We start from the raw sequence: 17,489 nt of genomic DNA on the forward strand, positions 1-17,489 counted from the left end.
CTCAATGAATAGTTCATGTTTTGCAATCCTGTTTTGATCATATCACTAATTTCTACCTTTCCTATATGAAGAACAAAAGTTAAGTTCAGCTAAGTTTCCTTCTTATATAGATGTTGGTTCCCTTCGAATAATGTCCTTTTCACTAATTTTCCTTGCATCTCTAACTATACATGTTCAGTAAAATTTGGTTGAAATCTAGCTCCTAATACAATGGCCATAAACTAGTAATATCATATAAATCCCATATAGTAGTAAGCAACATAAATCAATTACTTGAACCTTTCTAAAATGAGTACAGTTTCTCAAATCCTTCCATAACCTTATAATTCAGTCCATGATTTGGGAGGGAGAAAACCACCCTCTTCAGCATTTTACATTTTTCAACAAAAAAATTAACAAAGAGAAACTCATTTCCAAATTTCACATCTCGGACATAAGAGACCAAACAACCGGGCACAACAATAAAATTCAGGATCTCTTCTGCGAATTCGGGTTCAAAGTGCTGCATTTTTTTATTTAGACTAAAGGAAATTATTTATTATGATTAAAAACAAAATTTTGAACTTTTGTGAATATTAAATTTTTTTTTTGAAGAAATCAAAATGAAATTATATAACACACCAAATAGCATTTCAAGGACATAGATTACAGAAGTTAGCCAATACCCAGACATTCTAAAGGACTTGACCACCACCTCTGTGTACCATAGACAAACACAACCTTTTTAGCTTTCAGCCAACCTAAAGATAACAATTTTACCTTATCTAACAGGCGAGGAATTATAGTAACAGTATTATTGAACAAACGATTATTACGTTCAGTCCAAACTACCCAAGAACACAAGAGCCAAATAAGCTGCATGAACGAACTTTTAGCTTTACCACCACCTGTCAAATGTGTAAACTGCAAAAGATGATTAGCAATAATATTAGAATCCACTCCCACAATACCAATCCATTCGCGCACCTGCTGCCATAAAGGTGCAAACGTAGAACAAGATAAAAAAAGATGCTCGGCCGTCTCTGTTATACCCTAATTTTGGACCTAAAAATACCAACTCAATTCTTCTTTTCTTGCATTTCAAGCCATTTGATATATCTCTGATCAATTGCATCTTTCTCTGCATTTTATTTCAATGTTATTTGAAAAATTCACATGTAAGGGTATTTTAGTCATTTCCTATGTCAAAATTCCTTTCAGTCTTTTAAAAATTGTTTGGGTCCTTTCAAATAGTTTGAATAAGTCTTCATTTCAATTCTATGTCAAACTCCATTTTAAAAATTGCATTTGAAGTCATTTTGAGTCAGTTTTGCCCCTAGGGGCATTTTAGTCTTTTCAAGTGTCAAAACTCTGTTCAAATCTTAAAAAATTGTCTCTGAGTCTTTCAAGTTGGTTTAAATAAACTTTTGTTTCAATTCCCTGTTAAAAATCCATTTTTTTAAATTGCATCTGAGTCATTTTCAGTCGTTTTAGCCCCAGGGGCATTTTGGTCATTTCACACGAAATTTCGGCAGAGAGAGGTTACTTTAAAGTACCTCATTTAGGCCATTGGTTCGTTTTAGTCCGTTTTGTCAATTTTAATCGTTTCACTTTACGTTATTTTCCAAATTACCAATTTTAAATTCAATTTTATTTTTTCATTTTATTTTTTTTGCACTTTAGTCCTCTAATTCCTGAAATTTGCATATTGGTCCTTTTCACTTTTATTTTTAGCCCTTTAATTTTTTAATAATTGCATTATAGTCCCTGGAGTCTTTTTGTTTGTATTTTTGGTCCATTTTTCTTCAGTCCTCTAAACACTTTCAAATTTACAATTAAGTCATCTTGTCCAAATTTGCAGTCTGGTCCTTTTTAAAAATTGCAGGTCAACCCTTTAAGGTTTCGAAATTGCAAAGAGGTCCTCAGGTCCAAAATTCAGCAAAGGCCGAATCAGTTAGAGTCCAGTCCAGGTGTCAACTTTCTATTGGTTTACATGTACACATGTCAGCTATAAATACAACACATCATCATCACAGAGCCAGGGACTCATTGCCAACTCATCAAAACAGAATCACCAACTCATTTTCACGCGCCCCACGCGCCACCCTAACAGAACCCTAACAAACTCTTTCAGCCATTGAAACCACCGTAACAAACACAATTCAACACCAATTCGTTCCAAATTCACCATCAGAAATACAATTCAATACCAATTCAAGCAAAGAAATTCATCATCTAGTACGTAGATTCCACAAAAAGCAACGAAACAGTTTCAATTTTCCAGCGGATTATGACCTATTTCGATTCTCAGAGCATCTTCGACGAAGATTTTCATCATTGAATCGTTGCCTTCTCCCTGCAATTCGAACCCTAGGGTGATCACAGGAAGAAGACCGAAGAAGAGTAGAAGAGGGATCGAATTCGAAGTGAATCGAAGAGGAAGAAGACGAACAACGTTGAAGCACTTACCAGAAATCTCAGGGAGAATTCGAAGAAGGTTTCATCATCTTCTTGCTCAGATTTTCGTTCGAAATCAGGTAAACACACAGATCCTACTCACTTTTGCATCATCGAAGAATCCATGGTCAAAACGAACGGTGAAACAAGTTAGATCGAAGAGTTTCGAACTCTTTTCTTTCAAAAAACTTAAAAACTTCGAAACCGAAAACAATCAGTGCATAGATCCATCACGTTTCACCGTTTGTTTCGAATTTAGGGTTCATATTCGTGAACTATGTGAAGATTTAGGGTTAATTTAGAGTATCATTTCGCCTGAACCATCAAAGAAGATGAACGGCGCCGTTAGGGTTAGGATGAGAGGAAGAGAGAACGAGAAGAAGATGAGGAGAAGAAAGAGAAAGAATCTGTTGAAATGAAAGGAAAACCGGCCCATTGTTTTTATAAGGGAGCGAACCGGACCGGTTCACCTGAACCAGTCTGGTTCACTCCCTAAACCATCTCTTCCTTCATCCTCACCGTTCGATCTGCTTTATGATGACGTGTACGGTCTGGATTGAGTGTTAAGGTGTGCCTGATGTATCTTATTGTGCGTTGTGCATTGCTAACCGTCAGATCTAGGTCAAGCATGGACCTGGATCAATCCAAAGGCTATGAAGTCAATGGATAATCCAGATCCACAAAGGACCTTGGGCCTGGGCTCTTTGTTTGCAGTATTTCGTTTTTCTTTAATTTTTGTGCTATTCCAACACTGTTTTGACTAATTACACCCCTGCCTGTCCAAATTTGTTCACAAAAAATCCTAAAAAATTTTCTATGTATTCTTGATTGTTTTTTTGACATTTTTGTGGTGTTGTTACGTGTTAAGTCTTGATCTAAAAATATGTAGTATTTTCTTATAAAATGTTTACCATATTTTTGTTAAAAGATTGTGAAGTTTGTATGTTTTTTAGTCTAAAAATCTTTTAAAAAATTCTACAAAAATTCATATGCCTTTCTTGATAGTTTTGTGGTATTTTGTGATAGCTTTTGCATATTAAAATTGGTAAAAATAATGTGGTTAATTTTCTTACTATTTTGTGATATTTTGTGCTAAAAATTGATGAAAGTTTGCTTGATTTTTAATTCTAATTGCTTGATGAATATTAGTGACCTATACCACTTGATTTCATAGGGTTTTAACCACTGTTTGTGTTTGATATTAATGCATGAGTGTGAATCTTGATTAGTTGCTTAGCTTACAAGTTAGTTGTGTAGTTAAATAATGCAAATATGCTTAAGTTCGCTTCCAAAATGTCAAGTAAACCATATTGCCTTAATTCCCATTCCAAGATTTGATCCTAAACCTTTAAAAATATATTGGAGTGTGAGAATTATAGGTCATATGGCTCTTGCATTCTATGAACAAATTTTAGTCGTGTTTGCACTCATTTTGCCTTTACTTTGGTTTATTTTCTATCCTTTATGTTATAGTGTTTCTCTTGCTTTATTTCCTTTGATATTGTCATGTGTTACTAACCATTTCATTTCATGTCTCATATTATTCATAAGCATTCCCATTTCATTCCATATCTCATCTCTTTCTTCACTTTAACTTCTTGCACTTTAAGTTTCACCAAAAATTAGAATGTAATAATTAGGACTTTTTGTACTTTACTTTCATGCAATTTTAATTTCTTGCAAAACCATAGAATGTAAACTAGGGCATGATGTAATAAGGACAATGGACTCTAATAATGTACACCGACACTAGCACCGACACATGCACACACTTCACTTTAGGTATATAGCTAGAATATGCATGTTTAGATGTATGTTTAGGATTGTATGTTTAGATGTATGTTTAGGCTTCATACTTAGAAAAAAATCAACTTTCCAAAAAACTTGAACAAACATCACTCAAATGATTTTCAAAACAAACCTTGGGATCAAAATCCCATTGAATTTTCCTTTTTCATTTTCTTAATCAAATTCCAATGAAAATAATCATACTTAGACCATATTTTGCAAATGACTAATTCAACCCCACCTTTTACAATCTCATGCCCTTGAGGCCTCTTTCTATTCTTCAAAATCCCATTTTCAAACCTAAAATCAACCAACAAAAACAAAAACATTTTTTGGAAGAGAACTACGGTGGATTTGATCCCTTAAACGGGTACGTAGGCAAGGAACAAAATTCCTTCAATTCAACTAAAATAAAAATTCAAACACATCCTTCTCCCTCCAATTCTTCATTTAGCAAACTTTAGGTTTAAATAAAACTTTCAAAATAGCATTTAAAAATGAAGCGCACGCGTAGAAACTAAAGACGGTTCCTATAGGATACTATAGTCGTTATGGGTGCTTAACACCTTCCCGTAGCGAAAACAACTCCCGGACCTCGATTCTCGAGGGTTTTGCTTACTTTTTCCCTTCCCAAGAAAAAATAAGATATCACCGGTTAAAAAGGTTCAAACGTAATCAATGTTTGACACCCGAAAACCAAGATAAAACAGTCTCCACGTGACCGCACCCAGAAACACAAAAGATATCATCCGCAGGAATAATACCACGAGTAGCCAGGTTAGCTTTCGTTGGTAGTCGATCCCAAATGAGCCGCCACGCAAAGACCGAGACCTTCAAAGGAACCTGATGATGCCACACCAACTCAAAAGGTAATCCCAACTGAGAATCAACACCGGCTGTTAACAAATCATAGGCACCTCTCACGGAGTACCCCTTTGCCGTATCAGGAAGCCACTCCCAAGTATCTGAAACATTAGGAACCAAAGAGATATCAAATAGTAACGCCCTACACTCCTCTAGCAAAGCCTCCTCCCACACCCACAACCTACGCCGCCAACTCCACCCCTCCCCACCCTGCTCCAACCCCAAAGAGAACAAAGAAGCCACTGTAATGGTTTTGTTCTCAGCTAAGTCAAACAAACGGGGAAACCGCACATCCACCTATGCGACCAAAACAAGGTCTCGGCACCATCACCCACCCTCCGTCGAACACTATCACCGAACCATCCTCCACCAATGTCACCAACCCCATCACGAATCCTACCAACCTCCCGCCACCACGAAGAAACACTCCGGCCCCCTACCTCCAACCTCCCACCTATTTCGCCATAACGGGCGACTAAAACATGATACCACAACCCTTCTCTATCAACTAACATCCTCCAACACCATTTACCTAGTAAAGCAACATTAAACTCCTTCAACTTCCTAACCCCCAAACCTCCATGCTCCTTTTTAGAACACAAGGTATTCTAACCTATCCAAGTAATTTTTCTACAATCCTCACTCTCACCCCAAAAAAAATTATTCAATAAAGATTCAATGGAAGAGATTATACCTGTTGGAGCTTTGAAGAAGGAAAGAGCATAAACAGGCAGAGAAGTCAAAACTGATTTTAGGAGAATCAAGCGACCACCGAAAGAAAGAAATCTGCTATTCCAACCCGACAGTCTAGATTTAATGCGATTCACGATTGGTTCCCAAAACTGAAGTCTTCGCGGATTACCACCTATAGGCAAGCCTAGGTACATAAAAGGAATTTTTCCCACTTTACAACTCAACACCGTCGCTACCTGTAACACCCATACTAGAAATTACCTAGGATATCTAGTATGCTCGTTAAACTTGGCATTGGATACATTAAAATTACAATAATAAAATTTCTTCTGAACATATCATAAAACTACTTGTCTATACATTTAAAATAGTACCACTTACGTGTACAACATACATGCAATGACAAGTAAATATAATTGTCCAGCTTCTTCTTCTACTTCATCACGAACTGCCCTGCTTGCGATCCACCATTGTCTCTGAAATAAAATAAAAGGGATTGGGGTGAGACGGGATGTCTCAGTGAGTTCCACCTATCCTAGGCTGTAGGCAATCTCAGGGAACCTAGGATCGCCATTTGTCTCTAAACTCAACCATTTTGGGTTTATGCAGTTTTATCATGCATAACTGAGCGATCGGGGGATAACTAGGATCACTATCTAAAAGACTGATATAATCCTGATACTAATACTCAACTCATAATCATAATTATAATCATAATGTCTGTCATATTATGTTAGAAATGTTAGCGTTGAACAAACAATATTATCTGAGTTGATTTTACGGAATAAACCCAGGTGGAGTAACCCCGGAATTTATTCCACTCTGACCGGTATATATATAAATATTTCCAACTGGCGGGAACCCAACTGACGGGGATACCGGACTCCTCTGATTATTGTGGGGTCATCCTCGCGGATAGTGCCCGTTCCAACTGGCGGGAACCTTTCGTATCCAACTGGCGGGATAGCGAAAGCCACAATTTAAACATGTTTTAATATTATAACTTGATCCGATTCTCTGATAACTGAGTCAATCCTCAACTCCACTACTGACGGGGAGATAGAGAGGAATAACTTATCTTAACTAATTTTCTTTTAATGAAAACATCCTGAAACTGATAATAAAGACGTAGTGATTCCGTCTTTATTCTGAAATTATTTCTGATACTAACCTATTCAGGTTCTAGGCATATCGTTGTCATATGCCATTTCTAAAAGGTTATAAAATATTCCCCATATCCTGATAAATTAAATTCGACTAATTAAGCCGAACTTCCATACTTAGAATTCTCTACTTTCCAATGATTGGAAATTTACCCATGAATAATTTGTTCGATAGCTATTTTACTCTAAACATTACTTTACACAAATAAATATACACTATGGTAGTGTATGATTAGAGGATATGAATAATATAATTTCGGCTACATATTCGGAAATAATGAGAATTGGAGTCTTAGCTAAGTCAAACCATTATATTACCTTAAAAGTATAATTTATATTAGCTAAGAGTCGAAATAAAGTAATAAAATCAAACAATTCTCACTTTACGTAACGTTAGCCGAAATTGCATATTTATTCATTCTCACGTAAAACTTATCATAATATTTTTCCTCTAACTTCTACATTACCATAATCATATTTATCAACATAAAAGTTATTTTAGAGTACTCTAGCAAGGGTATAAATCTTAATCATATTGTCACTAAATTATGTACTAATGTACTAAGTCATATTCTATTATTCTAAAGGCATAATTTAACTACCCAAAGGGAAGTTTTCTAACTAAAGGAACTCACCGTGAATCATTCTTGCAAATTGCAAGCAGCTTATCCCAAAATCTGCAGCTCTGCTATCTCCAAAACTCTATAATCACTTTCCCAAAATAGCTTATGCCTTAGCTTATAGGTCTTGCCCCTTCTGAAACAATTCAAACCACTCGTGACATAGCCTTACTTCATCAACCAGCTTACACAAAAATTTTCATTTCAGTCCCTGCACCAGAAGTTTGCCGTTTGGCTATTTAAGCACTTCTAAAACAGCTTAATTATCATTTAAGCACTTTTAACATCACTAAACCAGCTTATCATGTTTCCATTACTCATATGTCAATCAAACATATCTCTCATAAGCTTTTCTTCAGAAAATAATACTTGAAACAACTTAACTTCCAACTTAAGTTATTCTTCAACGGCTTAACTAGCAACTTATAACATCTATCACATATATTTCGACCCAACCTTTAACACAGAAGTTCCAACATGTATTATTAGCCCTATGAACCACTTATACAGTAATTTGAACTCACAACTTAGTCATTTAAGGCATTTTGCTCAAAACAGCTTAACTGACAGCTTATGACCTCTAAACAATTCAATTTCTGCTCAAATTTTCCAGAATCAAATCAAACATGTATACACATCTCCTATCCCATTTCTACAGCAATCCTAATATGTTTATCCCAAAAATCAGTTATGGAAGCTTTTGGAAAACTTAATCACAATTCAAGCCATTAATCACTTGTACTTACACTCAATTTCAACTTTCAGCCCTTTCCTCAATCTTGACACTTCTCTTTGCATCTACACATCAACAAGAACCATGTTCAAGATCTATGGCAACATACAAGTATTACAACCCAAGATTGTAAGAAAAGCTCCAAAGTTAACACAACCATACATACCTATCCCATTCAAGCTTGGATGTTGTTTTTGTAATGGATTTGCATTGAAGAATGGAGGAATGGATGAGAGAACCATGAGAGAGCTAGAAGGTGGGAGTAGAAAAATTATGATATTTTTAGGGAAAGAAGAATGTAGAAAGTGTGAGAAAATATTGACCTTTAGCCAATTTTAAAAAAAAATCTTGAGTGACAAGATTACCAAAATACCCTTCAAGTGAAAAAGACATAATTATCCTCCGTTAATTCGTAACCATTTAATTTCTCATGTCCGTTGAAATAGTAATACGAGAAACTTACCAAATATCGTCGATTTCTCAATAAGTAATTAATCCTTTGAAAATTATTTCCGTTCGGACATGTAACTGATACAACAATTTATTTAAAATTACGTGGGATATTACACTCTACCCCCCTTAAAGAAATTTCGTCCTCGAAATTTAGAGTTTACCTGATAATAAATACAAATAATTCCTCTATACTTTCGATCTTAGACTTTCACATACGTCTGTTACCAACTGATTTTCTTTATCCGACTAAATTATCGGTTTCCCTTGTTACATAAAGTCTTTCGACTACCTAGCCATAGATACAACTGACTTGAATTAATATGTTAAACCGATTTTAGGACATATTTTCCAATCTCATATGTCGAAAAGATTCGATAATAACCTTCTTATCTGTGATTTGTGAAATACATTATGCACATTCCGAACATAGTGGATAGTAAAGCTAACTGATGCATCTGATATCTTTCGAGTAAATTCCTTGTTCCACATATTCTTTATAAATTGTCTTAGGTTACTCCTACTTGTTTACCTTCACTGAATTCTTGAAAAATCTCATACGTCTACTAGATTAACACTTCTATCGACTTTGTCAACTTTTATCTTGTCTTGGACGGATATGACCTTTGAGGGATCTTTCATGCTATGTCTGGTCCCTATAAAATTTTATTTCTGAACTATGCCCCAAATAACGAGGTCTTATAATGATAATCGTACCATACTCTGTATAAGATCGTCCTTACTCTGAGCAATATCTGACGTCAAGTTTATTTCATCAAAGGTAAGAATTGTTCCAACTTTCTCCGTTAATTAATACATAAATAGGTAAATGTTACTTCTGATGTCTGTTATGTTTTATCTGAATAAACTCAACATTGTGCTACCTCTAACATCTGTTGGAAGTACTAACTGACGAGTACAATCCATAAATCAGATTTAAATACATAGTGTACTAACTGGCGAGTACATTAAATATATAAATCTTATATGAGAATGGTGCACTGACTGGCGAGTACACAATACACGAGGTAGTACAACTGATAGCTTAATACATAACATATATTTGTAGTCATTCAACTTTGCTTCTTCTATACCAGAATTTAAATCAATCACGATACACCTTGATCATATTAGGATGAGTAAAAAGTATCATCATAGATCTTCTCTTGAACTTATATGTTCAAAATATACATTTCATTCTTGAACAATATTGTTATAGCTGTTACTCTAGGGAATGTCTTATTATCTTTTTTCTTAATTCCATACTCATAACCTGAACATGCATAGTCCCATACCGTAGCTCACATAATTTTTCTAACTTGTGTGATATCAATCTTTTCTTTATCTCAAAAAAATATGGAGTTTAGATTCCTGAACTTCACGACTAAAATTGCATTCAAGCATTTGCATTCATATTCTAAATAGTATATGTTCCCTCAGATACATGTTAATATACCTGATATTCCATGATAGTATTTCAAACCAAAATAAAAATAAAATCTTCAAGATACAACATTTATATCTTTGCCTCATACATGACTCCTTTTAACTAATCTGATACTTCTAAGTCATTCTTCGAAATCATGGCGTCGATTAACCGGGTTACATACTATAGGTGATTCCAATTTCTTATATTTAATAAGGTAGGAACACCTTCATCCTACTCTTACTACTTGAACTTTTTATATCTTTGAATCATGCGGTTTGGAAAATTGTTTAATTCGTCTCTTAAGATTTCCCATGAATATCTCATTCAAAGTCTTAAACTTTTGCACATTATGTTACTTCTTGCTGATTAATATCTCGCTGCGCTACTCTGATTTATTAGTTCACTTTGCTTAGGCGTACTACTCCAACCATACTGTAAATTTCTCCATCTCATTACTACATGTTATGAACATGGGGCTAACTTTACACTTCTTGCTATTTCGAGCACCGACTTATAATCACTGACGAGTCATTTTCAAATACTGCAATTTTTTCTTTAAACATGCACTACATACTTGTTTTCTCAAAGTGTTCCTGGAATGATTCTCACATTCACATTATTTATGAACTAAAACATACTTGAATCTTCGAGGCTTATTTCCATTTAGTTTGTTCTTGTCTGTATTGACAGTTACATTACACTTACGATCTCCTTTGTAATAACTTCGACTCCCAAAATTCGATCTAGTTAACAAAATCATTCTTTTGGTTTTCAAGACATTTGCATCAGAAAAATCATCAGATAAAAATGTTTAATTGCTCAATACTTTACTTCATTCTTAACTCTTTTACACTAGCGACAATTTTTCCTGTAGCAGAACCTTAAAATAATTTTCAAATTCAAAAATCTTGATTTAATCTTTAACACATCAACCTATTGTATTCTTGCGTTAATACATTCTTGTCCTCGACATTCCGTTGAATGAGCTTGTCATCATTCGTCCATTAGTTCACCGAACTTCCGCAACTTATTATTATTAAATCTTTATTTTCCGTTCCGATCGAAAATTTACATCTTGTCTCTGACCATTACTGGGATCTCTTTCCACTTACTGTTATACTTGTATTTCTTAGTCTAAATCAACTTAATAACTCATGATAAACGTATGGGGTCTGATTCAATTTCCTTAGTGTACTACTCCCATTAGTCTAACTTCTCTTGCAATTTCTCATCAATAAGAATACATCTGAATCGTACTTTTATCCGTAAAAGATTTTTCCACTACTATTTATTCATCCTTCTTGACACATATGATGCATAGCATCTTCACTTCCGGATTCATAAATTTGGCACTTTAAATTCGGGTGATACGACTAACCAGACATGATTTATCTGGCTTGCGTTGTCCATTAAATGCTTGCGTTGAGGAATTATCCTTATCTTCTCCAAAATAATTTACTTATTCCTTAATTAGTTCACTTAACAGTTCAAGCATCAAAATCCAGCTCGTTTCGGCATTCAAGTCCTTCACTTCTTACATACTCTACATCCACCGAGAGCTTTTGGATTCCATTAATCATCTGACAATTTTTTTCATACCTTACATCATACTTCTCATATTGCGACTCTTGTTAAGGTTACAATCATCCCTGAGTCTCTTCCTTCTCTTGTATCCAAATACGAAGTGCAGTTTAATAATATCAAAGTACTCCGTCTCACTCATAACATTTTCTATCCATTCCTGAGGAATTTCCATCTTCACAAATCACCAGCCACCTTTTGGCATTAAATACTTCTTTATCAAGATTCGTTATAAAACCTGACTTTCCTTCTTCATGCGCTTCATTCCTCCTAGGTCCTATTCAGCTCTCAGACATTTGTTCTAACTATCATATACTAGTTTGAGTTGATCAGGCTCAGCTAGATACGACATTTAGAATAAATATCCGGAACCCAATGGTCCCACTGCATTTTATTGAATTCTAATGACCCAAGGCACGATCTGAATCGACCTGCTCTGATACCAAATTGTAACACCCATACTAGAAATTACCTAGGATATCTAGTATGCTCGTTAAACTTGGCATTGGATACATTAAAATTACAATAATAAAATTTCTTCTGAACATATCATAAAACTACTTGTCTATACATTTAAAATAGTACCACTTACGTGTACAACATACATGCAATGACAAGTAAATATAATTGTCCAGCTTCTTCTTCTACTTCATCACGAACTGCCCTGCTTGCGATCCACCATTGTCTCTGAAATAAAATAAAAGGGATTGGGGTGAGACGGGATGTCTCAGTGAGTTCCACCTATCCTAGGCTGTAGGCAATCTCAGGGAACCTAGGATCGCCATTTGTCTCTAAACTCAACCATTTTGGGTTTATGCAGTTTTATCATGCATAACTGAGCGATCGGGGGATAACTAGGATCGCTATCTAAAAGACTGATATAATCCTGATACTAATACTCAACTCATAATCATAATTATAATCATAATGTCTGTCATATTATGTTAGAAATGTTAGCGTTGAACAAACAATATTATCTGAGTTGATTTTACGGAATAAACCCAGGTGGAGTAACCCCGGAATTTATTCCACTCTGACCGGTATATATATAAATATTTTCAACTGGCGGGAACCCAACTGACGGGGATACCGGACTCCTCTGATTATTGTGGGGTCATCCTCGCGGATAGTGCCCGTTCCAACTGGCGGGAACCTTTCGTATCCAACTGGCGGGATAGCGAAAGCCACAATTTAAACATGTTTTAATATTATAACTTGATCCGATTCTCTGATAACTGAGTCAATCCTCAACTCCACTACTGACGGGGAGATAGAGAGGAATAACTTATCTTAACTAATTTTCTTTTAATGAAAACATCCTGAAACTGATAATAAAGACGTAGTGATTCCGTCTTTATTCTGAAATTATTTCTGATACTAACCTATTCAGGTTCTAGGCATATCGTTGTCATATGCCATTTCTAAAAGGTTATAAAATATTCCCCATATCCTGATAAATTAAATTCGACTAATTAAGCCGAACTTCCATACTTAGAATTCTCTACTTTCCAATGATTGGAAATTTACCCATGAATAATTTGTTCGATAGCTATTTTACTCTAAACATTACTTTACACAAATAAATATACACTATGGTAGTGTATGATTAGAGGATATGAATAATATAATTTCGGCTACATATTCGGAAATAATGAGAATTGGAGTCTTAGCTATGTCAAACCATTATATTACCTTAAAAGTATAATTTATATTAGCTAAGAGTCGAAATAAAGTAATAAAATCAAACAATTCTCACTTTACGTAACGTTAGCCGAAATTGCATATTTATTCATTCTCACGTAAAACTTATCATAATATTTTTCCTCTAACTTCTACATTACCATAATCATATTTATCAACATAAAAGTTATTTTAGAGTACTCTAGCAAGGGTATAAATCTTAATCATATTGTCACTAAATTATGTACTAATGTACTAAGTCATATTCTATTATTCTAAAGGCATAATTTAACTACCCAAAGGGAAGTTTTCTAACTAAAGGAACTCACCGTGAATCATTCTTGCAAATTGCAAGCAGCTTATCCCAAAATCTGCAGCTCTGCTATCTCCAAAACTCTATAATCACTTTCCCAAAATAGCTTATGCCTTAGCTTATAGGTCTTGCCCCTTCTGAAACAATTCAAACCACTCGTGACATAGCCTTACTTCATCAACCAGCTTACACAAAAATTTTCATTTCAGTCCCTGCACCAGAAGTTTGCCGTTTGGCTATTTAAGCACTTCTAAAACAGCTTAATTATCATTTAAGCACTTTTAACATCACTAAACCAGCTTATCATGTTTCCATTACTCATATGTCAATCAAACATATCTCTCATAAGCTTTTCTTCAGAAAATAATACTTGAAACAACTTAACTTCCAACTTAAGTTATTCTTCAACGGCTTAACTAGCAACTTATAACTTCTATCACATATATTTCGACCCAACCTTTAACACAGAAGTTCCAACATGTATTATTAGCCCTATGAACCACTTATACAGTAATTTGAACTCACAACTTAGTCATTTAAGGCATTTTGCTCAAAACAGCTTAACTGACAGCTTATGACCTCTAAACAATTCAATTTCTGCTCAAATTTTCCAGAATCAAATCAAACATGTATACACATCTCCTATCCCATTTCTACAGCAATCCTAACATGTTTATCCCAAAAATCAGTTATGGAAGCTTTTGGAAAACTTAATCACAATTCAAGCCATTAATCACTTGTACTTACACTCAATTTCAACTTTCAGCCCTTTCCTCAATCTTGACACTTCTCTTTGCATCTACACATCAACAAGAACCATGTTCGAGATCTATGGCAACATACAAGTATTACAACCCAAGATTGTGAGAAAAGCTCCAAAGTTAACACAACCATACATACCTATCCCATTCAAGCTTGGATGTTGTTTTTGTAATGGATTTGCATTGAAGAATGGAGGAATGGATGAGAGAACCATGAGAGAGCTAGAAGGTGGGAGTAGAAAAATTATGATATTTTTAGGGAAAGAAGAATGTAGAAAGTGTGAGAAAATATTGACCTTTAGCCAATTTTAAAAAAAAATCTTGAGTGACAAGATTACCAAAATACCCTTCAAGTGAAAAAGACATAATTATCCTCCGTTAATTCGTAACCATTTAATTTCTCATGTCCGTTGAAATAGTAATACGAGAAACTTACCAAATATCGTCGATTTCTCAATAAGTAATTAATCCTTTGAAAATTATTTCCGTTCGGACATGTAACTGATACAACAATTTATTTAAAATTACGTGGGATATTACACTACCTCATACAACCAAGAATCAGAAATATTTATTCCCACCAGTAAGCTTTTATTAAAATTCACTTTCAAACCGGACAAAGATTCAAATATAACAAGAGCTGCTCGGAGGGCGCGCACGTTAGCCCAACTTTTATTTCCTAATAACAGAGTGTCATCAGCAAATTGAAGATGAGAAACCACTACCTGATTACCCGTACCAACCGCATACCCTATAAATAAATTATTCTCAACCATAGCCTTCATCAAAACGTTTAGCCCTTCAGCCGCAATGAGAAACAAAAAAGGTGATAGGGGGTCCCCCTGACGTAAACCTCTATGTAAATGAAACTCATCAGTAGGGCTGCCGTTGACAATAACAACAGCTGTCGCAGTACTCACACATTCTCGAATCCACTTCCGCCACAGAACCGGAAAAGACATACCTTTCATCACCGAATCCAAATAGCCCCAGTCAACAGAATCGTAGGCTTTTTCAAAGTCCACTTTAAATAACATAAGATCCTTCTTAAGACTGCGAGCCTCATCAACAACCTCATTAGCTATCAAAATACCGTCTAGAATTTGTCGATTTTTAACAAAAGCAGACTGCGTCTCCGCCACCACACTACTCAACACCAACCTCAATATATTAGCTAACACCTTTGCTAAAATTTTATACATGCTTCCCACCAAGGAGATTGGACGAAAATCATTTAACCGCTGAGGATTATCCACCTTCGGAATTAGCACTATGAAAGTAGCATTGATACCTTTCGCCAGCTTTCCGTTTCTGTGGAACTCGGGAACAAACCTCATTACATCATCTTTCAACTCAGTCCATAATTCTTTTATAAAACCAAAATTGACACCATCCGGACCAGGACGTTTAAAACTATCGCAATCCCAAATAGCCGCCATAACTTCACCCGCTGAAAAAGGTCTGATAAGACTTCCTCCCTCTCCCACAGACAGAGTCCGAAATTGAAGATTAGAAATACTAGGTCTCGCCACATCCTGCGCCTTGAAATGCTGCGCAAAGTGGTTAAACACCGCGCTTCTAACATGATGAACACCTTCAATTCTCACACCATCAACCAACACAGGACAAATGGTGTTACGTCGGCGCCGCGCAGACAACATGGAATGGAAATATTTAGTATTAGCATCACCTTCACAGAGCCATTGATTTCTCGACTGCTGCCAACAAATGCTAGAGCTAAGCCTAGATAAAGAATGCAAATTCGTTGAGACCTCATGCAACTCATTACAGTCCTCCACCGACAGCTCATCAACTTCGCCTCTACCATCTAAAACCGCCATCCTATCTTTCAAAACAGCAATTTGCGCAGGTAAATTTTGCGAGTGAGACACATGTCAATCTTTCAAAGCCGATTTAATTAATTTAAGCTTTTCTTTTAACACGTATCCGCCCCACCCTTCCACTTGAAAAGAACTCCACTTATTTCTCACAAATTTCTTATAACCCGGAGTGTCTGACCAACATTTTAGGAACCGAGATGGTCGCGGTCCCCAATTTTCTTCGTCCATTGACAAAATCAGAGGACAGTGATCAGATAACCCTCTCAAATGAGCGACTTGAACACAATTGGGCCACACTAAACACCAATCTTCTGACAAAAGAAACCGATCGAGACGACTCATCGACTTACCATCCCCTTTAAACCAAGTAAAGTTACGTCCGCACAACGGAAGATTAAACAAGGCGTTCTCAATTATAAAATTATTGAAAGGTCCAAAATCCATCACACCTCCAGAAGCACTCACAAAACATCTTTCTTCCATGCATCTAACCGCGTTAAAATCACCACAAACACACACCTTTTCCCCCCGTAAATCCTGAAGACGAATCGTCAAAGAATCCCATAAAACCTGTCTGTCATTACCATTACAAGGAGCGTACACATTAAACAAGTGGAACTCCTCATTAGAAGATATAAATCGGCCATGTATGCTCAGGACATGATCAAAACTGCTTGAGGACCACACCTCGACCTCCGTCGAATCCCATAACGTCAACAACCCTCCGGAAGCCCCTATTGACGGACGAAAAGAGAACGCAGCCGGCTGGCCCTCCCACATCGACAGACACATACCGTCATCACACCTTTGTAATTTTGTTTCTTGAAGGCATAAAATCCACGGACGCTTCTGCATCACTACAGAGCGAACTTCTTTTCTCTTCTCAAGACTTCCCAACCCCCTAACATTCCATGAAACCAACTTCATCTCCCACACCCTCACCCCACTCCCTTAATCACACAACACCTACTAAGCAACCTTACCTGATTCCCTTGATCCTCCCTCCCCCTCACCCGCAGATTTTTTCTTCCTTTTTCCTCTATTAGCCAAAACACCAAACATATTATGAGACCCATTAAACTGCACACCAATAGATTCACCTATATTCCTTACATCTTCCGTCACCACTTTCTCACT

At 35.9% G+C, this 17,489-nt stretch overlaps 1 protein-coding gene and 2 long non-coding RNA genes across 3 annotated transcripts; all 3 read right to left on the reverse strand.

Annotated features, from left to right (window-relative positions):
* Window positions 1-654: 654 nt before the first annotated feature.
* LOC146948982 (uncharacterized) lies at window positions 655-17,279 on the reverse strand. The gene is made up of 8 exons (XM_085748460.1): window positions 16,703-17,279; window positions 15,569-16,357; window positions 15,285-15,490; window positions 15,057-15,236; window positions 5,783-6,017; window positions 5,424-5,620; window positions 4,933-5,298; window positions 655-966 (listed from the first exon to the last, which is right to left on the reverse strand). The coding sequence occupies exons 1-8, from the start codon at window positions 17,277-17,279 to the stop codon at window positions 655-657; spliced, it is 2,862 nt and encodes a 953-aa protein (XP_085604586.1).
* LOC146948983 (uncharacterized) lies at window positions 6,058-7,918 on the reverse strand. Its single transcript, XR_015027098.1, has 2 exons — window positions 7,580-7,918; window positions 6,058-6,257 (listed from the first exon to the last, which is right to left on the reverse strand). It is a non-coding gene; the product is annotated as an uncharacterized LOC146948983 (long non-coding RNA).
* LOC146948984 (uncharacterized) lies at window positions 12,245-14,491 on the reverse strand. Its single transcript, XR_015027097.1, has 2 exons — window positions 13,767-14,491; window positions 12,245-12,444 (listed from the first exon to the last, which is right to left on the reverse strand). It is a non-coding gene; the product is annotated as an uncharacterized LOC146948984 (long non-coding RNA).
* Window positions 17,280-17,489: the final 210 nt, after the last annotated feature.

The sequence above is a fragment of the Medicago sativa genome, chromosome 2 (assembly GCF_051527215.1).
Source record: "Medicago sativa cultivar Bolivia chromosome 2, Bolivia_mono, whole genome shotgun sequence".
NCBI classification, from domain to species: domain Eukaryota; kingdom Viridiplantae; phylum Streptophyta; class Magnoliopsida; order Fabales; family Fabaceae; genus Medicago; species Medicago sativa.